Source organism: Blennius ocellaris (assembly GCF_963422515.1).
Source record: "Blennius ocellaris genome assembly, chromosome: 5".
Classification (NCBI taxonomy): Eukaryota; Metazoa; Chordata; class Actinopteri; order Blenniiformes; family Blenniidae; genus Blennius; species Blennius ocellaris.
The window spans coordinates 31,222,157-31,247,486 of NC_137654.1; the positions used below are offsets into that span (position 1 = coordinate 31,222,157).

The 25,330-nt window shown below is 54.2% G+C and overlaps 3 protein-coding genes across 4 annotated transcripts in view; 2 read left to right on the forward strand and 1 right to left on the reverse strand.

Moving 5' to 3' along the window:
* LOC308130203 (serine/threonine-protein kinase 38) overlaps positions 1 to 11,264 on the forward strand; it is a 15,501-nt gene extending 4,237 nt beyond the window's left edge. The window contains exons 6-14 of the mRNA XM_080496424.1: positions 90 to 213; positions 406 to 560; positions 643 to 754; positions 2,252 to 2,313; positions 2,482 to 2,599; positions 7,111 to 7,234; positions 7,317 to 7,412; positions 8,933 to 9,027; positions 9,100 to 11,264. Of these exons, the coding sequence (XP_080352550.1) occupies positions 90 to 213; positions 406 to 560; positions 643 to 754; positions 2,252 to 2,313; positions 2,482 to 2,599; positions 7,111 to 7,234; positions 7,317 to 7,412; positions 8,933 to 9,027; positions 9,100 to 9,236 (1,023 nt within the window). The 3' untranslated portion in view covers positions 9,237 to 11,264. The remainder of the gene's footprint in view (positions 1 to 89; positions 214 to 405; positions 561 to 642; positions 755 to 2,251; positions 2,314 to 2,481; positions 2,600 to 7,110; positions 7,235 to 7,316; positions 7,413 to 8,932; positions 9,028 to 9,099) is intronic.
* Positions 11,265 to 13,005: 1,741 nt separating this feature from the next.
* pex10 (peroxisomal biogenesis factor 10) lies at positions 13,006 to 17,270 on the reverse strand. Of its 2 annotated transcripts, none has more exons than XM_080497170.1 (7): positions 17,235 to 17,270; positions 15,759 to 15,942; positions 15,574 to 15,654; positions 14,821 to 15,194; positions 14,031 to 14,197; positions 13,824 to 13,956; positions 13,006 to 13,165 (listed from the first exon to the last, which is right to left on the reverse strand). In XM_080497170.1, the coding sequence occupies exons 2-7, from the start codon at positions 15,868 to 15,870 to the stop codon at positions 13,097 to 13,099; spliced, it is 936 nt and encodes a 311-aa protein (XP_080353296.1). In that variant the 5' UTR covers positions 15,871 to 15,942; positions 17,235 to 17,270; the 3' UTR covers positions 13,006 to 13,096. The 2 variants fall into 2 exon arrangements, with proteins under 2 accessions (XP_080353296.1, XP_080353295.1); XM_080497169.1 differs by having other exon boundaries at positions 13,824 to 13,959.
* Positions 17,271 to 22,898: 5,628 nt separating this feature from the next.
* LOC308130605 (1-phosphatidylinositol 4,5-bisphosphate phosphodiesterase eta-2-like) overlaps positions 22,899 to 25,330 on the forward strand; it is a gene marked incomplete at its 5' end in the record, with an annotated part of 52,182 nt that continues 49,750 nt past the window's right edge. Inside the window, 1 exon segment of the mRNA XM_080497009.1 lies at positions 22,899 to 23,025. Within this exon segment, the coding sequence (XP_080353135.1) occupies positions 22,899 to 23,025 (127 nt within the window).

A 25,330-nucleotide genomic window follows, 5' to 3' on the forward strand; every position in this document is an offset into this window, starting at 1 on the left:
TCCATGTCCTGTCCATGTCCTGTCCATGTCCGTGTCCATGTCCATGTCCTGTCCGTGTCCATGTCCATGTCCTGTCCATGTCCGTCCAGGTGGGTCACATCCGGGCAGAGCGGGACATCCTGGTGGAGGCCGACAGCTTGTGGGTGGTGAAGATGTTCTACAGCTTCCAGGACAAGATGAACCTGTACCTCATCATGGAGTTCCTGCCTGGAGGTAGACCCCCTGCTGGTCCTGGAGGACCGGGACCCCCTGCTGGTCCTGGAGGTCCAGCTCCTCTGGAGGACTGGGACCCAGTCTTCCTCTGGACTCTGGAGGACCGGGACCTTCACCAGTCCTCTGCGTCTTACTCCCTGTCCTCCTACTGTCCACCTGTCTGACTCCGTCTCGCCCCCCCTGTCCCCCCAGGAGACATGATGACCCTGCTGATGAAGAAGGACACCCTGACGGAGGAGGCCACCCAGTTCTACATCGGGGAGACGGTCCTGGCCATCGAGTCCATCCACCAGCTGGGCTTCATCCACCGGGACATCAAACCCGACAACCTGCTGCTGGACTCCCGGGTCAGTGTCCAGCCTGGACGGGGGACGGTCTGTGGTTCGGGAGCAGCTGCACCAAATGTCTCTGGTGTGTGTCTGTCCTCAGGGCCACGTCAAGCTGTCGGACTTCGGTCTCTGCACGGGACTGAAGAGGGCCCATCGGACCGAGTTCTACAAGAACCTGAACCACAGTCTGCCCAGTGACCTCAACAAGCAAAGTCAGTCCCTCACTGGACACCTGGACACCCACTGACCTGGACACCCACTGACCTGGACACCCACTGACCTGGACACCTGGACACTCACTGACCTGGACACCCACTGACCTGGACACCTGGACACTCACTGACCTGGACACCTGGACACCTGGACACCCACTGACCTGGACACCTGGACACCCACTGACCTGGACACCTGGACACTCACTGACCTGGACACCTGGACACCCACTGACCTGGACACCTGGACACCCACTGACCTGGACACCTGGACACTCACTGACCTGGACACCCACTGACCTGGACACCCACTGACCTGGACACCTGGACACTCACTGACCTGGACACCCACTGACCTGGACACCTGGACACCCACTGACCTGGACACCTGGACACCCACTGACCTGGACACCTGGACACTCACTGACCTGGACACCTGGACACCCACTGACCTGGACACCCACTGACCTGGACACCTGGACACTCACTGACCTGGACACCCACTGACCTGGACACCTGGACACCCACTGACCTGGACACCTGGACACTCACTGACCTGGACACCTGGACACTCACTGACCTGGACACTCACTGACCTGGACACCCACTGACCTGGACACCTGGACACTCACTGACCTGGACACCTGGACACTCACTGACCTGGACACCCACTGACCTGGACACTCACTGACCTGGACACCCACTGACCTGGACACTCACTGACCTGGACACTCACTGACCTGGACACTCACTGACCTGGACACCCACTGACCTGGACACTCACTGACCTGGACACTCACTGACCTGGACACCTGGACAGTCACTGACCTGGACACTCACTGACCTGGACACCTGGACACTCACTGACCTGGACACCCACTGACCTGGACACTCACTGACCTGGACACTCACTGACCTGGACACCCACTGACCTGGACACTCACTGACCTGGACACCCACTGACCTGGACACCCACTGACCTGGACAGTCACTGACCTGGACACTCAAGTCTGTGTCTGTACAGCAGAGCTGCTCCGTTATGGAACTAAATCACAAAATTGAAATTCTGAATTTCTTTCCTCTCGTCTCTCCGTCGGAGCGTCAAACACGGTGGACCAACAAAACTACTTCCTGTTTACAAAATAAAGTTCCCCACCGCCCCACAGTGAATTAACTGGTCACCACAGTGGGAACTTTATTCTGGGGGGGGGGGAGTCACTGAGAAGTGTGGGTTCACGGAGGATAAGGTTTCCTTGCTGAAGCTCCGCCTCCCGTCCGTCGTCTTGACAACGTCGTTAACCACCGTTAAACTCCGCTAACTCAGCAGCTCTGCTGGAAACTCAGGGTTTGACGTCGTGACATCAGAGGTGTCGTTGGACCCTGGAGGGGTTCAGAGTCCCTCCAACGTCTCGTCCTGCTCTAGTGGGACGGGACGATGTCCTTCAGTGTCTTCAGTGTCTCATGTGATGTTGATGCTGAAGTACCTGGTCTGCTCAGCCTTCCAGAACATGAACTCCAAGAGGAAAGCAGAGACCTGGAAGAGGAACAGACGACAGCTGGTGTGTGAGACACACACACACACACACACACACACACACACACACACACACACACACACACACACACACACACACACACACACACACACACACACACACACACACACACACACACACACACACACACACACACACAGCTCTGAGCTCCGCCCCCTGCCCCCCCCCCAGGCCTTCTCCACAGTGGGGACTCCAGACTACATCGCCCCCGAGGTCTTCATGCAGAACGGCTACAACAAACTGTGTGACTGGTGGAGTCTGGGTGTCATCATGTACGAGATGCTGATAGGTAAGGCCCTGGTAGGTAAGGCCCTGGTAGGTAAGGCGCTGGTAGGTAAGGCGCTGGTAGGTAAGGCCCTGGTAGGTAAGATGCTGATAGGTAAGATGCTGATAGGTAAGGCGCTGGTAGGTAAGATGCTGATAGGTAAGATGCTGATAGGTAAGGCGCTGATGGGTAAGACACTGATAGGTAAGACGCTGATAGGTAAGGCGCTGGTAGGTAAGATGCTGATAGGTAAGATGCTGATAGGTAAGGCGCTGGTAGGTAAGATGCTGATAGGTAAGATGCTGATAGGTAAGGCCCTGGTAGGTAAGATGCTGATAGGTAAGATGCTGATAGGTAAGGTGCTGATAGGTAAGATGCTGATAGGTAAGATGCTGATAGGTAAGGCGCTGATGGGTAAGACACTGATAGGTAAGGTGCTGATAGGTAAGATGCTGATAGGTAAGATGCTGATAGGTAAGGTGCTGATAGGTAAGGCGCTGATGGGTAAGACACTGATAGGTAAGGTGCTGATAGGTAAGATGCTGATAGGTAAGATGCTGATAGGTAAGGTGCTGATAGGTAAGGCGCTGATAGGTAAGACACTGATAGGTAAGGTGCTGATAGGTAAGATGCTGATAGGTAAGATGCTGATAGGTAAGATGCTGATAGGTAAGATGCTGATAGGTAAGGCGCTGGTAGGTAAGGCGCTGGTAGGTAAGGCACTGGTAGGTAAGGCGCTGATAGGTAAGGTGCTGATAGGTAAGATGCTGATAGGTAAGGTGCTGATGGGTAAGGTGCTGATAGGTAAGATGCTGATAGGTAAGGTGCTGATAGGTAAGGTGCTGATGGGTAAGGCGCTGATAGGTAAGGCACTGATAGGTAAGACACTGATAGGTAAGGCGCTGATAGGTAAGACACTGATGGGTAAGGTGCTGATGGGTAGGATGCTGATAGGTAAGACGCTGATAGGTAAGGCGCTGATAGGTAAGACACTGATAGGTAAGGTGCTGATAGGTAGGATGCTGATAGGTAAGACACTGATAGGTAAGGCGCTGATAGGTAAGACACTGATAGGTAAGGTGCTGATAGGTAGGATGCTGATAGGTAAGATGCTGATAGGTAAGGTGCTGATGGGTAGGATGCTGATAGGTAAGACACTGATAGGTAAGACGCTGATAGGTAAGGCGCTGATAGGTAAGGTGCTGATGGGTAGGATGCTGATAGGTAGGATGCTGATAGGTAAGGTGCTGATAGGTAAGACGCTGATAGGTAAGGCGCTGATAGGTAAGACGCTGATAGGTAAGACGCTAATAGGTAAGACGCTGATAGGAAAGGTGCTGATAGGTAAGGCGCTGATAGGTAAGACACTGATAGGTAAGGTGCTGATAGGTAAGGTGCTGATAGGTAAGGTGCTGATAGGTAAGGTGCTGATAGGTAAGATGCTGATAGGTAAGATGCTGATAGGTAGGATGCTGATAGGTAAGGTGCTGATAGGTAAGGTGCTGATAGGTAAGATGCTGATAGGTAAGGTGCTGATAGGTAAGACGCTGATAGGTAAGATGCTGATAGGTAAGACGCTGATAGGTAAGGCGCTGGTAGGTAAGATGCTGATAGGTAAGATGCTGATAGGTAAGATGCTGATAGGTAAGGCGCTGGTAGGTAAGGCGCTGGTAGGTAAGGCACTGGTAGGTAAGGCGCTGATAGGTAAGGTGCTGATAGGTAAGATGCTGATAGGTAAGGTGCTGATAGGTAAGATGCTGATAGGTAAGATGCTGATAGGTAAGATGCTGATAGGTAAGATGCTGATAGGTAAGATGCTGATAGGTAAGGTGCTGATAGGTAAGATGCTGATAGGTAAGGTGCTGATAGGTAAGGTGCTGATGGGTAAGGTGCTGATAGGTAAGACACTGATAGGTAAGATGCTGATAGGTAAGATGCTGATAGGTAAGGTGCTGATAGGTAAGACACTGATAGGTAAGATGCTGATAGGTAAGATGCTGATAGGTAAGGTGCTGATAGGTAAGATGCTGATGGGTAAGGTGCTGATGGGTAAGGCGCTGATAGGTAAGGCACTGATAGGTAAGACGCTGATAGGTAAGACACTGATGGGTAAGGTGCTGATGGGTAGGATGCTGATAGGTAAGACGCTGATAGGTAAGGCGCTGATAGGTAAGACACTGATAGGTAAGACACTGATAGGTAAGGTGCTGATAGGTAGGATGCTGATAGGTAAGACACTGATAGGTAAGGCGCTGATAGGTAAGACACTGATAGGTAAGGTGCTGATAGGTAGGATGCTGATAGGTAAGATGCTGATAGGTAAGGTGCTGATGGGTAGGATGCTGATAGGTAAGACACTGATAGGTAAGACGCTGATAGGTAAGGCGCTGATAGGTAAGGTGCTGATGGGTAGGATGCTGATAGGTAGGATGCTGATAGGTAAGGTGCTGATAGGTAAGACGCTGATAGGTAAGGCGCTGATAGGTAAGACGCTGATAGGTAAGACGCTGATAGGTAAGACGCTAATAGGTAAGACGCTGATAGGAAAGGTGCTGATAGGTAAGGCGCTGATAGGTAAGACACTGATAGGTAAGGTGCTGATAGGTAAGGTGCTGATAGGTAAGGTGCTGATAGGTAAGGTGCTGATAGGTAAGATGCTGATAGGTAAGATGCTGATAGGTAAGGCGCTGATAGGTAGGATGCTGATAGGTAAGGTGCTGATAGGTAAGGTGCTGATAGGTAAGATGCTGATAGGTAAGGTGCTGATAGGTAAGATGCTGATAGGTAAGACGCTGATAGGTAAGATGCTGATAGGTAAGGCGCTGATAGGTAAGGCGCTGATAGGTAAGATGCTGATAGGTAAGATGCTGATAGGTAAGATGCTGATAGGTAAGGCGCTGATAGGTAAGGTGCTGATAGGTAAGATGCTGATAGGTAAGATGCTGATAGGTAAGGCGCTGATAGGTAAGATGCTGATAGGTAAGGCGCTGATAGGTAAGACGCTGATAGGTAAGGCGCTGATAGGTAAGACGCTGATAGGTAGGATGCTGATAGGTAGGATGCTGATAGGTAAGGTGCTGATAGGTAAGATGCTGATAGGTAAGATGCTGATGGGTAAGGTGCTGATGGGTAAGGTGCTGATGGGTAAGGCGCTGATAGGTAAGGCGCTGATAGGTAAGACACTGATGGGTAAGGTGCTGATGGGTAGGATGCTGATAGGTAAGACACTGATAGGTAAGGCGCTGATAGGTAAGGCGCTGATAGGTAAGACGCTGATAGGTAAGGTGCTGATAGGTAAGACACTGATAGGTAAGGCGCTGATAGGTAAGGCGCTGATAGGTAAGATACTGATAGGTAAGACACTGATAGGTAAGGTGCTGATAGGTAGGGTGCTGATAGGTAAGATGCTGATAGGTAAGGTGCTGATGGGTAGGATGCTGATAGGTAAGACACTGATAGGTAAGACGCTGATAGGTAAGGCGCTGATAGGTAAGACGCTGATAGGTAAGGCGCTGATAGGTAAGACGCTGATAGGTAAGACGCTGATAGGTAAGACGCTAATAGGTAAGACGCTGATAGGTAAGACGCTGATAGGAAAGGTGCTGATAGGTAAGGCGCTGATAGGTAAGACGCTGATAGGTAAGGTGCTGATAGGTAAGATGCTGATAGGTAAGATGCTGATAGGTAAGATGCTGATAGGTAAGGCGCTGATAGGTAAGGCGCTGATAGGTAAGGTGCTGATAGGTAAGATGCTGATAGGTAAGATGCTGATAGGTAAGATGCTGATAGGTAAGACACTGATAGGTAAGACACTGATAGGTAAGGCGCTGATAGGTAAGACGCTGATAGGTAGGATGCTGATAGGTAAGGTGCTGATAGGTAAGGTGCTGATAGGTAAGACACTGATAGGTAGGATGCTGATAGGTAAGACGCTGATAGGTAGGATGCTGATAGGTAAGGTGCTGATAGGTAAGGTGCTGATAGGTAAGGTGCTGATAGGTAAGACACTGATAGGTAGGATGCTGATAGGTAAGACACTGATAGGTAGGATGCTGATAGGTAAGGTGCTGATAGGTAAGATGCTGATAGGTAAGACACTGATAGGTAAGACACTGATAGGTAAGGCGCTGATAGGTAAGACGCTGATAGGTAGGATGCTGATAGGTAAGGTGCTGATAGGTAAGGTGCTGATAGGTAAGGTGCTGATAGGTAAGACACTGATAGGTAGGATGCTGATAGGTAAGACACTGATAGGTAGGATGCTGATAGGTAAGGTGCTGATAGGTAAGATGCTGATAGGTAAGACACTGATAGGTAAGACACTGATAGGTAAGGCGCTGATAGGTAAGACGCTGATAGGTAGGATGCTGATAGGTAAGATGCTGATAGGTAAGACACTGATAGGTAAGGTGCTGATAGGTAGGATGCTGATAGGTAAGATGCTGATAGGTAAGACGCTGATGGGTAAGATGCTGATAGGTAGGATGCTGAAAGGCAAGGCGCCTTACGTCAGGAGGTCCTGGGTGTGTGTGCAGGCTACCCTCCGTTCTGCTCCGAGACGCCTCAGGAGACCTACAGGAAGGTGATGAACTGGAGGGAGACGCTCACCTTCCCTCCTGAAGTTCCCATATCGGAGAAGGCCAAGGACCTGATCCTCCGGTAGGGACTCCGCTCATCACCTGCATGCAGCACAGCTGGAGCACAGCTGGAGCTGGAGTACCGACGGAGGCCTTGTGTTCAGGTTCTGCTGTGAGGAGGAGCACCGGATCGGCGCCGCCGGCGTGGAGGACATCAAGTCCAACCCGTTCTTCGAGGGCGTGGACTACGACCACATCAGGTAGCGGCGCTAGGCGGCTTTAGATTAGCTGGCGATGTTGAAGCCAGCGGCTAACGCCAGTGTTGATCGGGTAAGCTAGGTAGCGTAGCCACATAGGAACGGTGCTGAAAGCTCCGCCTCTCGCAGTCTGGATGAAATAGAATGAAGGTTGCGTATGTAGCCACGGTTCTCTGAATCCTGGATGACCGCCAGAGCGTCCTGTCACTCCGGGTCCTCGTGTCCTCGTGTCCCCGTGTCCTCGTGTCCCCGCCAGAAGAGTTGGACAAGAACAGGTCACCTGATGACGCCGGTAGATAAAGACGCTCCAGGTCGTCCAGGGGCGAAGGAGGACTTTGTTGATAGAATTACTCCACCTGTGTGAGATGGAACATCTGGTGCTGAATACTTGTTCCTGTAGAACCAGACTCTGGAGACGTCCCGTAGAACCATACTCTGGAGACGTCCTGTAGAACCAGACTCTGGACACGTCCTGTAGAACCAGACTCTGGAGACGTCCTGTAGAACCAGACTCTGGACACGTCCCGTAGAACCAGACTCGGTGGAGACGTCCCGTAGAACCAGACTCTGGAGACGTCCCGTAGAACCAGACTCTGGAGACGTCCCGTAGAACCAGACTCACTGGAGACGTCCCGTAGAACCAGACTCATTGGAGATGTCCTGTAGAACCAGACTCAGCGGAGACGTCCTGTAGAACCAGATTCGGTGGAGACTTCTTGTAGAGACGTCCTGTAGAACCAGACTCGGTGAAGACGTCCCGTAGAACCAGATTCTGGACACGTCCCGTAGAACCAGACTCACTGGAGATGTCCTGTAGAACCAGACTCGGTGAAGACGTCTCGTAGAACCAGATTCGGTGGAGACGTCCCGTAGAACCAGACTCTGGACACGTCCCGTAGAACCAGACTCATTGGAGATGTCCCGTAGAACCAGATTCGGTGGAGACGTCCCGTAGAACCAGATTCGGTGGAGACGTCCCGTAGAACCAGACTCTGGACACGTCCCGTAGAACCAGACTCTGGACACGTCCTGTAGAACCAGACTCTGGACACGTCCTGTAGAACCAGACTCTGTAGACGTCCCGTAGAACCAGACTCTGGAGACGTCCCGTAGAACCAGACTCGGTGGAGACGTCCCGTAGAACCAGACTCGGTGGAGACGTCCCGTAGAACCAGACTCGGTGGAGACGTCCCGTAGAACCAGACTCTGGAGACGTCCCGTAGAACCAGACTCGGTGGAGACGTCCCGTAGAACCAGATTCGGTGGAGACGTCCCGTAGAACCAGATTCTGTGGAGACTTCCTGCAGAGACGTCCTGTAGAACCAGACTTGGTGGAGACGTCCTGCTGTTCAGGTTGGAGGTGGGGGGGGACAGACAGAACCAGGTCAGGGTCCGGGCTCCGGAGGTGGGGGGGGGGACAGACAGAACCAGGTCAGGGTCCAGGCTCCGGAGGTGGTGGGGGGGGGGGGGGGGGGGGACAAAACCGGGTCAGGGTCCAGGCTCACACCAGTCTCGTCCTCCAGAGAAAGACCTGCTGCCATCCCGATCAACATCAAGAGCATCGACGACACCTCCAACTTCGACGAGTTCCCCGACTCGGACATCCTCACGCCAACCAGTGAGTGTCCCGTCTGTCCCCTGTCCCCTGACCCCTGACCTCTGACCTCTGACCTCCCACCTCCCTCTGCAGCCACTCAGGTGTCCAACCAGACCGAGGCCGACCTGAAGAACAAAGACTGGGTCTTCATCAACTACACCTACAAACGCTTCGAGGGCCTGACGGCGCGAGGGGCCATACCGTCCTACATGAAGTCGGGGAAGAAGTGAGCGCCGCCGCCCCCTGCTGGGAGGGAAAGACTCTGCCGCTCCGCACCTGGAGCTCCGCGCTTCTCTGACGCTTCTGGTTACCATAGGAACTGTCACTTGTCCCTCCTCGGAGGACCTCTCTCTCTCTCTCTCTCTCTCTCTCTCTCTCGCTCTCGCTCTCTCTCTGAGGACCTGTCTGTCTCTGAGGACCCGTCTTCCTCTCAGACTGGATGGACAGTCCCGCACTTGGACGTTTCATTCCCGACACCAGCATCATCTACATTCCCACTCAGTAAACCAGCACCAAGGGGGGGGGGGCTCCTCCAGTTCCAGACCTGGAGCTGGGCACAGCCCTGGCCCTGGACCTGGACCTGGTCCCCCTTCATGAAGTGGACCAGGGGACCTTCAGGGATTCTGCCTCCATGTTTCTAACCAAAGACCCTCCTGCTTCGTCCATGTCTCCTCCAACCTGAGGGGTCAGTAGGTCTGGCGATTGTGTTTCGTCATCAGCTGTTCCGGGTCCAGACTCCGGGTCCAGACTCCGGTCCAGACTCCAGGTCCAGACTCCGGGTCCAGACTCGTGGGGTCTGCAGGCCACGTTGGACCAGCTGAATGTCTGAATCATTTTTTTTCATGATTCTCACACACCCCTTCATGATGCTCCAGACCAGACCAGGGCCGGTCCAGGTCAGGTCCGGTCCGGTCTGGTCGGTGTCAAGTCCGGTCCAGATCCAGGTCCAGGTCCAGGTCCAGGTCCCGTCCGGTCGGTGTCTGGTGTACAAGCACAGGGAGGAACTAATGAACGCAATAGATCCAAATGCTGTCGTTTCACATGAATGTAAATGAGCTTTGAGTTAAACAGGAAGATGTTTGATTTCTTTTGTGGCGTCTGTCCTGGCAGGAGGCGGTCTGAGACTGACAGTCTGTAACAGTCTGAGACTGACAGTCTGTAACAGTCTGAGACTGACAGTCTGTAACAGTCAGTCTGAGACTGTGACGGTCTGTAACGGTCTGTCTGAGACTGTGACAGTCTGTCTGAGTCTGTGATGGTCAGTCTGAGACTGTGACAGTCTGTGATGGTCAGTCTGAGACTGACAGTCTAACGGTCTGTCTGAGACTGTGACAGTCTGTGATGGTCAGTCTGAGACTGACATTCTGGAACGGTCTGTCTGAGGCTGTGACAGTCTGTCTGAGACTGTGACAGTATGTGATGGTCAGTCTGAGACTGACAGTCTGTTACGGCCTGTCTGAGACTGTGACGGTCTGTAACGGTCTGTCTGAGGCTGTGACAGTCTGTCTGAGGCTGTGACAGTCTGTCTGAGACTGACAGTCAGTGACAGTCAGTCTGTGACGGACAGTCTGAGACTGACAGTCTGTAACGGTCAGTCTGAGACTGTGACAGTCTGTCTGAGGCTGTGACAGTCTGTGATGGTCAGTCTGAGACTGACAGTCTGTAACGGTCTGTCTGAGGCTGTGACAGTCTGTCTGAGAGTGACAGTCAGTCTGTGACGGACAGTCTGAGACTGACAGTCTGTAACGGTCAGTCTGAGACCGACAGACTGTCTCCGTCTCAATAAGAAGACAGGAACGGTGGTCGGTGCGTCTTCCAAACGTCTGCAGGGCGTCAGACGTCCCAGAGACGTCCACCGGGCCACGGCGAGCCACAGGGGTGTCAGATGAAAGGGGTGTTAGCATTAGCGTTAGCATTAGCGTTAGCCACACGGGGCCGTTCAGTTTAATGTACATAGCAGCGAAGGCGTCCTGACAGCTTCTCTTTACTTTCCTTCCAGCGTTGAACTCGCTAAAAGATATTTATTAAACCTTGTTCTGATGAGTTGCACCGGTGAGCCGGCCGCTGCTCGTCTCATTAAAGCGCCTCCGCATGCTGGAACCAAAGTGTGTGTGTGTGTGTGTGTGTGTGCGCGTGTGCGTGAGCGTGTGTGTGTGTGTGCGCGTGTGTGTGTCCTGGTGGGGGTTTTGGGGGAAGTGTGTGTATTTTATTTAAACTCTGTTCTCTGGTTGTTGGACAATGAATCTCTCTGCACTCGCCGTGTCGTGTCTCTTCACTGCAGCTCGTTTCATTTTCCTCCAGAAGGTTTAAAGCTTCAGTGGATCCAGTGTGAGTCTCGCTTCACATGGCAAATGTAGACAAACATCTGCAGGAAGAAAACTGAAGCTGGGTAACAAACTGGTTACTGATCCAACCAACCAGTTCAGCTGCATCAAGTCCAAGTCCAAGTCAGCTTTAGTGTCCAGTGTGCTAATATGCAAGACGCACAGCACAGAGGAAATGTCAGGCCTCTCAGACCCACAGTGCAAAAAGGCTTGTAACTATAATATTATAATAACAATTAAAAAATATATACAACATATAATAATCATACAGACAAAGCATGAGACGTTAAGAAGTTTAGACATGTTTTGGTGGTTTCACTTGTTAAACTTCAGCCAGGGGGGCGCCCCTGGAGACACCCTGGGGCCACCCCGGGGCCACCCTGAAGCCACCTTAGAGCCACCCTGGGGCCAACTTGGAGCCACCCCGGAACCACCCTGGAGCCACCCCGGGGCCACCCTGGAACCACCCCGGAAGCCACCCTGGAGCCACTCTGGGGCCAACTTGGAGGCCACCCTGGGAGTCACCCTGGAGCCACCCTGGAACCACCCTGGAGCCACCCTGGAACCACCCCGGAGGCACCCCGGAAGCCACCTTAGAGCCACCCTGGAGCCACTCTGGGGCCAACTTGGAGGCCACCCTGGGAGTCACCCTGGAGCCACCCTGGAACCACTCCGGGGCCACCCCGGGGCCACCCTGGAACCAACCCGGTGCCACCTTAGAGGCACCCTGGAGCCACTCTGGGGCCAACTTGGAGGCCACCCTGGGAGCCACCCCGGGGCCACCCTGAAGCCACCTTAGAGCCACCCTGGGGCCAACTTGGAGTCACCCTGGAGGCCTCCCTGGGAGTCACCCCGGGGCCCCACTGGAGTCACCCTGGGAGCCACCCTCAGGCCTGTGTGTGTGTGTGTGTGTGTGTGTGTGTGTGTGTGTGTGTGTGTGTGTGTGTGTGTGTGTGTGTGTGTGTGTGTGTGTGTGTGTGTGTGTGTGTGTGTGTGTGTGTGTGTGTGTGTGTGTGTGTGTGTGTGTGTGTGTGTGTGTGTGTGTGTGTGTGTGTGTGTGTGTGTGTGTGTGTTCACTTCTATGCGAGCAGGAGACGGTAGGGGACTCCGGTCCTGGAGGGCCGCAGCCCTGCAGGTTCTCCACGTCTCCCTGCTTCCACACAGCTGATGGCGACGAGCAGCTGGTTCTCTGGCTTCGTGCTGAAGCATCAGTCCAGTGGAGGGAGACGTGGGAGACGGGAGGACCAGGGTTCCCTACCCCTGTCCTAGGATAAGACGTGTCCCCCGGCCTGGAGGACGGAGACCTTGGACACGTCTCAGAGAGGTTACAGTCAGAATGTCTTCCGGGGAGTGCAGCTCGTAACCCGGCAGTCGTGAGCAGAACACAAACCTGCAGGATTCAACCATCACTTACAAAATGTTCGTTCCCGTTATAGCAAGTACTAATAATTCATATAAAGTACAAATTTGGTACTCAATATGGTACACAACTTCATATAGTGTGTGTGTGTGTGTGTGAAAACCAGGACTGGATCCGAGGGAGTGAAGATCAGGTTCTTCAGAGTCAAACGAGAAAAGTTTAAACATGAAAAATTCACTTTATTCCAAAGTTTGATCATTTTAATACAAACAGACCGAGTCAATGTGACTCATACAATCCTGTGTGTGTGTGTGTGTGCGTGTGTGTGTGTGTGTGTGCGTGTGTGCGTGTGTGTGCGTGTGTGTGCGTGTGTGTGCGTGTGTGTGTGTGTGTGTGTGTGTGTGTTCTAGTTGTAGTTCCTCAGGTAAATCAGCCTGTGTGGCTGAAACTTCTCCCGACACAGTGGACACTCCGCCTGGAAGCAACACACACACCGTTACACACCGTTACACACTGTTGCACACTGGAGGTCAGGTGGAGGTCAGGTCTAGGAGGTGAGGTGGGGGAGGTCCGGTGGAGGTGGAGGTCAGGTCTAGGAGGTCAGGTGAGGAGGTGGAGGTGAAGGTGGAGGTCAGGTCTAGGAGGTGAGGTGAGGTGAGGTGGGGGAGGTCAGGTGGAGGTGGAGGTCAGGTGAGGTGAGGTGGGGGAGGTCCGGTGGAGGTGGAGGTCAGGTGGAGGTGAAGGTGGAGGTGAGGTGAGGTGGGGGAGGTCCGGTGAAGGTGGAGGTCAGGTGGAGGTGGAGGTGGGGGTCAGGTCAGGTCAGGTGGAGGTGAAGGTGGAGGTCAGGTGAGGTGAGGTGGGGGAGGTCCGGTGGAGGTGGAGGTCAGGTCTAGCAGGTCAGGTGGAGGTGGAGGTGAAGGTGGAGGTCAGGTCTAGGAGGTGAGGTGAGGTGAGGTGGGGGAGGTCAGGTGGAGGTGGAGGTCAGGTGAGGTGAGGTGGGGGCGGTCCGGTGGAGGTGGAGGTCAGGTCTAGGAGGTCAGGTGAGGAGGTGGAGGTGGAGGTGGGGGTCAGGTCAGGTCAGGTGGAGGTGAAGGTGGAGGTCAGGTGGAGGCTGAGGCGGAGGCGGGGCTGACCTTGGTGTTGCACCACCCAGTGATGCAGCTCCAGCAGAAGAGGTGTCCACAGGGCGTCGCCGTGGAGTGTCTCCGGTCCTCCAGACACAGGATGCAGCGAGCAGACCTGGACCCTGCGCTGGGGGACGGGGGACTGCTGCACACAGGTCAGAGGTCAGTTCAGAGGTCACAGTTCAGAGGTCAGAGGTCACAGCACTGTTGTGGTACCTGCCGCTGCGTAGCTCCGCCCACTCCACCTGCGCTCGCCGCCTCTGCCGGAAGACGCTGACCTGAAGAACCACGGTGACCAGCAGCTGGACCAGCGAGGCCACGCCCAGAACACGGTAACTGGCCCGGACCCAGGACCCGTCACCACTGGGGGGGGTCCCACACACCTGGGGGGGGAGGGGGTATGTCAGTGAGGGTGTAGTACACTGGTCTGCTGTGTCAAGTCCTATACTGTAGGGACCGGTACAGGGTGGAGGACCCCTACAGGGTGGAGGACCGGTACAGGGTGGAGGACCTGTACAGGGTGGAGGACCAGTACAGGGTGGAGGACCTGTACAGGGTGGAGGACCAGTACAGGGTGGAGGACCCCTACAGGGTGGAGGTCCTGTACAGGGTGGAGGACCCCTACAGGGTGGAAGACCCCCTACAGGGTGGAGGACCGGTACAGGGTGGAGGACCGGTACAGGGTGGAAGATCCCCTACAGGGTGGAGGACTGATACAGGGTGGAGGACCGGTACAGGGTGGAGGACCCCTACAGGGTAGAGGTCCTGTACAGGGTGGAGGACCCCTACAGGGTGGAAGACCCCCTACAGGGTAGAGGTCCCCTACAGGGTAGAGGTCCTGTACAGGGTGGAAGACCCCCTACAGGGTGGAGGACCCCTACAGGGTAGAGGTCCTGTACAGGGTGGAGGACCCGTACAGGGTGGAAGATCCCCTACAGGGTGGAGGACCGGTACAGGGTGGAGGACTGGTACAGGGTGGAGGACCCCTACAGGGTGGAGGACCTACGTAGGAGACGCCGGCCGTCCTCTTGGAGACGTGGTAGAAGTTCCCCCGGAGGTAGAAGACGGCCCTGTGGAGCCTCTGCAGGAGGGTCAGGGTCTGCTGGACCAGCAGCACCGCCGGGCCACAGGCCCTCCTCTGGGACTCGGACAGGAGGCCCACCAGGCTCCGCACGGCGCCGCCCAGCCGGCCCCCCCCCCGACGGCCCCCCCGGCCGCCCTGCAGCTCGTTGTCCAGGCACACCAGCAGCTTGTCCAGCAGGTAGGGCAGCAGGACGCCGCACAGCACCGACGCGCCTCGTCTGCCCAGCGACGGGACCCGGCGACCGCTGGGGTCCACCTGGACCACGTTCACGTACTCCTCGCCCAGGGTCTGAGAGCCTGCAGAGCAAAGACCGTCAGCAGCGCCCAGGTCCACGGGACCTACCAGATCCACGGGACCTACCAGATCCACGGGACCTATCAGATCCACAGAATCTCCCAGATCCACGGGATCTATCAGGTCCACGGGACCTACCAGATCCACGAGATCTACCAGATCCACAGGACCTATCAGATCCACGGGACCTACCAGATCCACGGGATCTATCAGGTCCACGGGACCTATCAGATCCACGGGATCTATCAGATCCAAGGGACCTATCAGATCCACAGAATCTACCAGATCCACAGGACCCATCAGATCCACGGGATCTATCAGATCCACGGGATCTATCAGGTCTACGGGATCTACCAGACCCCCGTCCCGGTCCCTGGTTACCTGCCAGAGTGGTCAGACTGTAGTAGGTCAGGTCCGACAGCAGCTCCAGCTCCTTCCTCCAGTTCAGCCATTGGCGACTTCCTGTCGGGAGCAGATAAGACCACATCCTGAACCCGACCCCCCCCCCAGGTGGGACCACGTCCCCAGATTCTAGACTGACCCGGTGTGGAGGGACCGTCGTTTACCTGCCAGAGTCTGGAAGGTCTCGTTGGCGCTGTTCCTCAGAGAGACCCGGTACTGCTCGTCCTTCTGACTGGACCGGATCAACTGGGCCTGGTTCGCTGGGGCAAGGGGCATCGTGGTCCTGCAGCCGGGTCCTCTACCGGGGACACCGGTAGGTTGACCACCGGGGACACCAGTAGGTTGACTCTATCGGGGACACATTAGGTTGACTCTACCGGGACACTAGCAGGTTGACTCTACCGGGGACATATTAGGTTGACTCTACCGGGACACCAGTAGGTTGACTCTACCGGGGACATATTAGGTTGACTCTACCGGGACACTAGCAGGTTGACTCTACCGGGGACATATTAGGTTGAGTCTACCGGGACACTAGCAGGTTGACTCTACCGGGGACACAGCAGGTTGACTCTACCGGGACACTAGCAGGTTGACTCTACCGGGGACACAGCAGGTTGACTCTACCGGGACACTAGCAGGTTGACTCTACCGGGACACTAGCAGGTTGACTCTACCGGGGACACAGCAGGTTGACTCTACCGGGACACTAGCAGGTTGACTCTACCGGGGACATATTAGGTTGACTCTACCGGGGACACAGCAGGTTGACTCTACCTGGACACTAGCAGGTTGACCCTACCGGGGACACAGCAGGTTGACTCTACCGGGACACGAGCAGGTTGACTCTACCGGGACACTAGCAGGTTGACCCTACCGGGGACACAGCAGGTTGACTCTACCGGGACACTAGCAGGTTGACTCTACCGGGACACTAGCAGGTTGACCCTACCGGGGACACAGCAGGTTGACTCTACCGGGACACTAGCAGGTTGACTCTACCGGGGACACTGGTAGGTTGACCACCGGTGACACCAGCAGGTTGACTCTATCGTGGACACAGCAGGTTGACTCTAGAGGGACACCGGCAGGTTGTCCCTACCGGGGACACCGGTCGGTTGACTCTACCGGGACACTAGCAGGTTGACTCTACCGTGGACACAGTAGGTTGACTCTACCGGGGACACCAGCAGGTTGACCCTACCGGGGACACAGCAGGTTGACTCTACCGTGGACACAGTAGGTTGACTCTACCGGGACACTAGCAGGTTGACCCTACCGGGGACACAGCAGGTTGACCCTACCGGGGACACAGCAGGTTGACTCTACCGTGGACACAGTAGGTTGACTCTACCGGGACACTAGCAGGTTGACCCTACCGGGGACACAGCAGGTTGACCCTACCGGGGACACCGGCAGGTTGACTCTAGAGGGACACCAGCAGGTTGACTATAGAGGGACACAGCAGGTTGACTCTACCGGGGACACCGGCAGGTTGACCCAAGAGGGACACCGGCAGGTTGTCCACCGGGGACACCGGCAGATTGTCCGCGGCTCCCCCGGGACCCCCTCGAGCACCACGATACGCATCAGACCGTAGAGCTTTAGAAGAAGGACTTTTAAAATGATTCCAAACTCACCAGTTTGAAGATGAGCTGCTGCAGTCCTCATCCAAGATGGCGGCTATGCGGAAACGCGTCATCCTCGGCAGTAAATAAACGTCTCGAATTCTAATTCCCAGAATGATCCATATTGATTACAACAGCCACCACGCGGACACAGATAGTAATGTGAAGGATTTAGTGTGTTTTTATAAAAATAAATAAATAAATATGTGCTCAAATCCTCCCGACCGACCAAACATGGAGTCCTCGTGACTCACAGCGCCACTCAGCGGCAGGAGGCTGAATTGCAGTCGCTGGCCCTGGTCTCTTTATACGACAATATTTGTATTGTTTTCGAGGTTTATTTGAACCAGGAACTAAGTTACATAAATCATTAAACATAAAATAAATACCAGGAATCCAGAATGGCGGAAATACGATGCTGATTTTAATGCTGTCTGATTGAAATTGAAATCGTTTCTGTTGAAGCTGCCGAAGCGGCGGTATCGTCTGTTCCCACACGGTGGCGCTCCCGTCTTCCTTCACGTCACAGAACGTGAAGCTTCCAGCTTCCAGGTGGAATTTCCTCCTGAAAGTTCCTCCTGAAGGATTGAAGTCATAAACAGTGAAGGAACGACACGTTACTTTACATATAAACACGTTTATTGTCTCTGTGAGGATCAAAGGAGAAAACAAGTAACGTGTCATAGAAGTTCTTGTTTAATTAAAACATATTTTTATTCAATTTATTGAGTGTTAATACACATTTATTTACAGTGTCTGTTTTCCCCCTCCTCGCCCTCCTCCTCCTTCTCCTCCTCCTCCTCCTCCAGCTCTTCCCGCTCCTCCTCCTCCCCCCTCCCGATCCTCCTCCTCCTGCTCATTCTCCTCCTGCTCCTCCTTCTGCTCCTCCTCCTCCCACTCCTCCTCCTCTTACTCCCACTCCTCCTCCTCTTCCTCCTCTTCTTGCTCCTCCTGCTCCTCCTCCTCCTCCTGCTCTTCCTGCACCTCCTCCTCCTCCTCCCACTCTTCCTGCTCCTCCTCCTCCCGCTCCTCCTCCTCCTCCTCCCACTCTTCCTGCTCCTCCTCCTCCCGCTCCTCCTCCTTCTCCTCCTTCTCCCACTCCTGCTCCTCCTCCCCCTCCTCCTCCCCCTCCTCCTCCTCCTCCTCCCGCTCCTCCTCCTCCTCCTCCTCCCGCTCCTCCTCCTCTTCCTCCTCTTCTTGCTCCTCCTGCTCCTCCTCCTCCTCCCGCTCCTCCTCCCCCTCCTCCTCCTCCCGCTCCTCCTCCCCCTCCTCCTCCTCCCACTCCTCCTCCTCCCGCTCCTCCTCCTCCTCCTCCTGCTCCTCCATTCAGCTGTGATCTGCCTGGAAACTTGCAGAACCAGTTTCTTTGTGTCTTCCCTCCAGAGATTCTCTCTCCTGCCGCCCTGCAAACCAGGAAGCTGAACTTTGCCCCGCTGCAGGGGGCGGGGCTTATCCCGGGACCAGCCCGTACCTGGTGTCAGGTGGAAGCTGGGGGCGGGGCTTATTCCGGGACCAGCCTGTACCTGGTGTCAGGTGGAAGCTGGGGGCGGGGCTCATCCCGGGACCAGCCTGTACCTGGTGTCAGGTGGAAGCTGGGGGCGGGGCTTATCCCGGGACTAGCCTGTACCTGATGGTGGGGGGGGGGGATTGTGGGCGGGGCCTTTCCCTGGACTCCAGCAGTGGGATCAGACGCTACAGGGACAGTCGGGATTTAGCAGGTAAGACTTGGTGTTTTGTTGTTTTCTACTTCGATTGTGTGTGTGTGTGTGTGTGTGTGTGTGTGTGTGTGTGTGTGTGTGTGTGTGTGTGTGTGTGTGTGGGAGCTGAAATGACTTAAAGATACTCAGAAGTTTAAACCTCACACTCACATCTCCACATTAAACATTGGATGGATAACTAGTGAGCTGGATGACTAGTGAGCTGGATGACTAGTGAGCTGGATGACTAGTGAGCTGGATAACTAGTGAGCTGGATAACTAGTGAGCTGGATAACTAGTGACGGGTTCTCTGTCCTCTGATGGGTCCTTTAACTGTGAACAAAGCCATGAGGAGACACTCTAGTGAGATAACCCGGACTTAACCTTAACCTTACCCTAACCTTTACCTTTACCTTAACCTTAACCTTAACCTAACCCTAACCTTAACCTTAACCTTAACCTTAACCTTAACCTTAACCTTACCCTAACCTTGACCTTACCCTCACCCGTGTTTAAGTTACTGAACTTTAATCAACTTTAATTACTTAACCGTATCACTGATCCAGTAAAGGTGTCTAGTATCACTCAGCAGTGTGTGTGTGTGTGTGTGTGTGTGTGTGTGTGTGTGTGTGTGTGTGTGTGTGTGTGTGTGTGTGTGTGTGTTTCACACACCTCTTTCTGAGGAAACAGGGGAGATGATTCATGATAAACTCGTCACAACAAGCACACAGTCCCAGTGTGTCGGCCTGGAACAACTCGGGGTCACGTCCCCCGGTAACGTCCCCCGGTAACGTCCCCCGGTAACGTCCCCCGGTAACGTCCCCCAGTCACGTCCCCCGGTAACGTCCCCCGGTAACATCCCCCGGTAACGTCCCCCGGTAACGTCCCCTGGTAATGTCCCGGGGAAACGTCCCGGGGTAACGTTCCCCGGCAATGTCCTGGGTAACGTCCCCCGGTGATGTCCCGGGGTAACGTCCCCCGGTGATGTCCCTGGGTAACGTCCCCCGGTAACGTCCCGGGGTAACGTTCCCCGGGTCACGTCCCTGGGTAACGTCCCTGGGTAACGTCCCTGGGTAGTGTCCCCCGGCTAACGTCCCCCGGCTAACGTCCCCCGGTAACGTCCCCCGGTAACATACCCCAGTAACGTCCCCCAGTAACATACCCCAGTAACGTCCCCCGCTAACGTCCTCCGTTAAAGTACCCGGGTCACATCCCCGGGTAATGTCCCCCGGGTCACGTCCCCGGGTCACGCCCCCGGGTCACGTCCCCGGGTCACGTCCCCGGGTCACGTCCCCGGGTCACGTCCCCCGGTAACGTCTCCCGTGAATGTCCCCGGTAGTGGTCCCGGGTAACGTCCCCCGGTAACGTCCCCAGCTAACGTCCCAGGTAATGTCCCCGGTCATGTCCCCCGGTAACGTTCCCGGGTAACGGTAATTCCTTGCTGCCTGACGGAGTTGACGACTCCTTGCTGCCTGACGGAGTTGATGACTCCTTGCTGCCTGACGGAGTTGACGATTCCTTGCTGCCTGACGGAGTTGAGGACTCCTTGCTGCCTGACGGAGTTGACGATTCCTTGCTGCCTGACGGAGTTGACGATTCCTTGCTGCCTGACGGAGTTGACGATTCCTTGCTGCCTGACGGAGTTGAGGACTCCTTGCTGCCTGACGGAGTTGACGATTCCTTGCTGCCTGACGGAGTTGACGACTCCTTGCTGCCTGACGGAGTTGACGACTCCTTGCTGCCTGACGGAGTTGACGATTCCTTGCTGCCTGACGGAGTTGAGGACTCCTTGCTGCCTGACGGAGTTGACGATTCCTTGCTGCCTGACGGAGTTGACGATTCCTTGCTGCCTGACGGAGTTGACGAGTCCTTGCTGCCTGACGGAGTTGACGATTCCTTGCTGCCTGACGGAGTTGACGACTCCTTGCTGCCTGACGGAGTTGAGGACTCCTTGCTGCCTGACGGAGTTGACGATTCCTTGCTGCCTGACGGAGTTGACGACTCCTTGCTGCCTGACGGAGTTGACGACTCCTTGCTGCCTGACGGAGTTGAGGACTCCTTGCTGCCTGATGGAGTTGAGGACTCCTTGCTGCCTGACGGAGTTGACGATTCCTTGCTGCCTGACGGAGTTGACGACTCCTTGCTGCCTGACGGAGTTGAGGACTCCTTGCTGCCTGACGGAGTTGACGACTCCTTGCTGCCTGACGGAGTTGAGGACTCCTTGCTGCCTGACGGAGTTGAGGACTCCTTGCTGCCTGACGGAGTTGAGGCCAGAACTGGTGTTTGCGATCTCCAGACCAAACGCCTTTGTCGTGTTGCACAATGAGCGAATTCTTCTCGCGACTTTCAAGGTTGAATTTAGAACGACGGGTTTCTTCACTTGTTGCTTCCTCGGCAGCAGCAGAGGATTGTGGGTCGCTGTTGCTAGGTTACGCAGCGTTGAGTTCAGGGTCAGGAGCGTTACAGGAGCTAATGGCAAAATAAACAGATTTCACTTTTCCACCACTCGAGTTTGGAGGACTGGATGTGACTAAATTAGATAATTAAATAAACGTGTCATTATTTTATTAAAATACATATAATTATTTCACTATTTGATTAATTATTTCATGGTTCGGTCTTGCTTTGCTTCATGAATTGATTTATCTTTCAAACTCAGTCAGTGGGCGGGGCTAGTGGCCAGTCAGTGGGCGGGGCTAGTGGCCAGTCAGGCCATCCAGGATGGGGTGATGGGGTGATGGGGGAATGGGGGAATGGGGGATGTGATGGGGATGCGATGGGGTGACGGGGGGGATTGGGTGATGAGGTGATGGGGTGATGGGGTGATGGGAGATGTGATGGGGTATGGGGTGATGGGGTATGGGGAGATGGGGTATGGGGAGATGGGGATGGAGAGATGGGGTGATGTGATGGGGAGATGGGGGGATGGGATGGGGATGGGGGTGATGGGATGATGGGGTGATGGGGTGATGGGGTGATGAGGGGATGGGGTGATGTGATGGGATGATGGGGGTTGGGGTGATGTGATGGGGTGATGGGAGATGTGATGGGGGATGGGGTGATGGGGTATGGGGTGATGGGGATGGGGGGATGGGATGGGGATGGGGGTGATGGGGTGATGGGGTGATGGGGTGATGAGGGGATGGGGTGATGTGATGGGATGATGGGGGTTGGGGTGATGTGATGGGGTGATGGGGGTTGGGGTGATGTGATGGGGGGATGGGGGGATGGGATGGCGGTGATGGGATGATGGGGTGATGGGGTGATGTGATGGGATGATGGGGGTTGGGGTGATGTGATGGGGTGATGGGATGATGGGGTGATGGGGTGATGAGGGGATGGGGTGATGTGATGGGGTGATGGGATGATGGGGTGATGTGATGGGGTGATGAGGGGTTGGGGTGATGTGATGGGGTGATGGGGGTTGGGGTGATGTGATGGGGGGATGGGGGGATGGGATGGCGGTGATGGGATGATGGGGTGATGGGGTGATGAGGGGATGGGGTGATGTGATGGGGTGATGGGGGCAATGGGGTGATGTGATGGGGTGATGGGGGCGATGGGGTGATGTGATGGGGTGTGATGGTTCTGACGCTCAGAACTCTGCAGGTCTGTAAGGGTCCATCAGGTCCAGGACGGGTCTGATTCAGGCTCCTGTGTTTCCTAGGACTTGTAGGAATCGCCATGACGACGGCCGGCCGGTGGTTCTGTTCGGTCCAGCTGACGGCTGTTCACTGACCTTCACCACCTGCTGAGGCTGCAGCTTCTGAACCCCAACAAACAGGACGTCTATCTCCTCGTCTCCTCGTCTCCTCGTCTCCTCGTCTCCTCGTCTCCTCGTCTCCTCGTCTCCACGGCGACTCGGGGCTCGAGGACCACATCTACCTCCGGACCACCGCCTGGCGGTCCATATTCTGAAACTCTGACCTGGAAACCGGGCGGAGCGGCAGTCATGGCGTCGGTGGCAGCGAGGATCGCCATGGTAACCGACTCTCCCAACCCCTCGCTCAGGTCCAGGACCCCGGTGGCCCCGGACCGCCGCTCTGCTGCCAGCAGCGCCGGCCTGCCCTGCAGCCACTTCCTGTCGGCAAACTACATCTACACTGGTAAGAGCTGAGTCTGGAGGGTGGTGCAGGGGGGAACTGAGGGTGGAGGTGGAGCTGTCTGAAGCTCTACGTGATGGAGCTCTACGTGATGGAGCTCTACGTGACAGAGCTCTACATGATGGAGCTCTACGTGATGGAGCTCTACATGACGACGCTCTACGTGACAGAGCTCTACATGACGGAGCTCTATGTGACAGAGCTCTACATGATGGAGCTCTACGTGACAGAGCTCTACATGATGGAGCTCTACGTGATGGAGCTCTACTTGATGGAGCTCTACTTGATGGAGCTCTACGTGATGGAGCTCTACATGACGACGCTCTACGTGACAGAGCTCTACATGATGGAGCTCTACGTGACAGAGCTCTACATGATGGAGCTCTACGTGATGGAGCTCTACATGACGACGCTCTACGTGACAGAGCTCTACATGATGGAGCTCTACGTGATGGAGCTCTACTTGATGGAGCTCTACATGATGGAGCTCTACTTGATGGAGCTCTACATGATGGAGCTCTACGTGACGGAGCTCTATGTGATGGAGCTCTACATGACGATGCTCTACGTGATGGAGCTCTACGTGACGGAGCTCTACGTGATGGAGCTCTACATGATGGAGCTCTACATGATGAATCTACAGGGTGGTCTTCCTCTGCAGACGGATGGTCTTCCTCTTCCTCTTCCTCTTCCCCTTCCCCTTCCTCTTCCTCTTCCTCTTCCTCTTCCTCTTGTCGAGATTTGATCACGTTGGATTCACAAAGAAACATCCAATAATATTTCTAACCCACCTCCAACGTGTGGAAGGCCGTTTACACCCTGATTGCCATGGCAACAGAGAAAGGGGGGTAGGAAGAGAGAGGGGGGGGTAGAGAGAGAGAGAGGGAGAGAGAGAGAGGGAGAGAAAGGGAGAGGTAGGAAGAGAGTGGGGGGGATAGGGAGAGAGAGAGATAGAGAGAGAGAGAGAGAGAGAGGGAGAGAGAGAGGTAGGAAGAGACCACACACAACCAGGTCGCTGGGTTTTGCTCCTCAGCCTGAGGACGGATGGACGGATGGACGGATAGATAGATAGATAGATAGATGGATGGATGGATTTGCATTAAAACAGTGTAGTGAAGAAGAAGTGATGCAGACTGGAGGCAATAGATAGATAGATAGACAGATAGACATATAGATAGATAGATAGATAGATAGATAGATAGATAGATAGATAGATAGATAGATAGATAGATAGATAGATAGATAGATAGATAGATAGATAGATAGATACACAGATAGACATATAGATAGATAGATAGACATATACACAGATAGATAGATGGATAGATAGATAGATAGATAGATAGATAGATAGATAGATAGATAGATAGATAGATAGATAGATAGATAGATAGATAGATAGATAGATAGATAGATAGATAGATAGATAGATAGATGCGCTGTAGTGAGGAAGAAGTGATGCAGACGGGGAGGTGAGAGATGAAAAAGGCAGTAAAAAGGAAAATGAGGTTAGCAGCATCACGGCCGAGAGACCTCCACAGGAACAGACATGTAGGAGAGAGGGAGGGGGTCGAGATACAAAGAAAGAGTTACAGATAAAGAGAGAGAGGGAAGGAGAGAGAGAGAGAGAGAAGGGGTCGAGATACAAAGAAAGAGTTACAGATAAAGAGAGAGAAGGGGGTAGAGAGGTAACAGTACACAGATAGAGGTAGAGAGAGGTAGTGATACAGAGAGAGAGAGTGGTAGAGAGATAGTGATACAGAGAGAGAGAGTGGTAGAGAGAGATAATGATACAGAGAGAGAGAGTGGTAGAGAGAGATAGTGATACAGAGAGAGAGAGTGGTAGAGAGACATAGTGATACACAGAGAGAGAAGACATAGTGATACACAGAGAGAGAGAGTGGTAGAGTGAGGTTGTGATACTGAGAGAGAGAGAGTGGTAGAGAGAGATAGTGATACATAGAGAGAGAATGGTGGAGAGAGATAGTGATAGAGAGAAATAGAGTGGTAGAGTTAGAGAGAGAGAGTGATAGAGAGAGAGTGATACAGAGAGAGAGAGAGCGGTAGAGAGAGATAGTGATACAGAGAGAGCGAGAGAGCGGTAGAGAGAGGTAGTGATACTGAGAGAGAGATAGTGATAGAGAGAGAGAGTGGTAGAGAGAGAGAGTGGTAGAGAGAGGTAATAATAGAGAGTGGTAGAGACAGACAGAGAGAGAGACAGAGAGAGATAGTGATACAGAGACAGAGAGAGAGTGGTAGAGAGAGAGTGGTAGAGAGAGAGTGGTAGAGAGAGAGAGTGGTAGAGAGA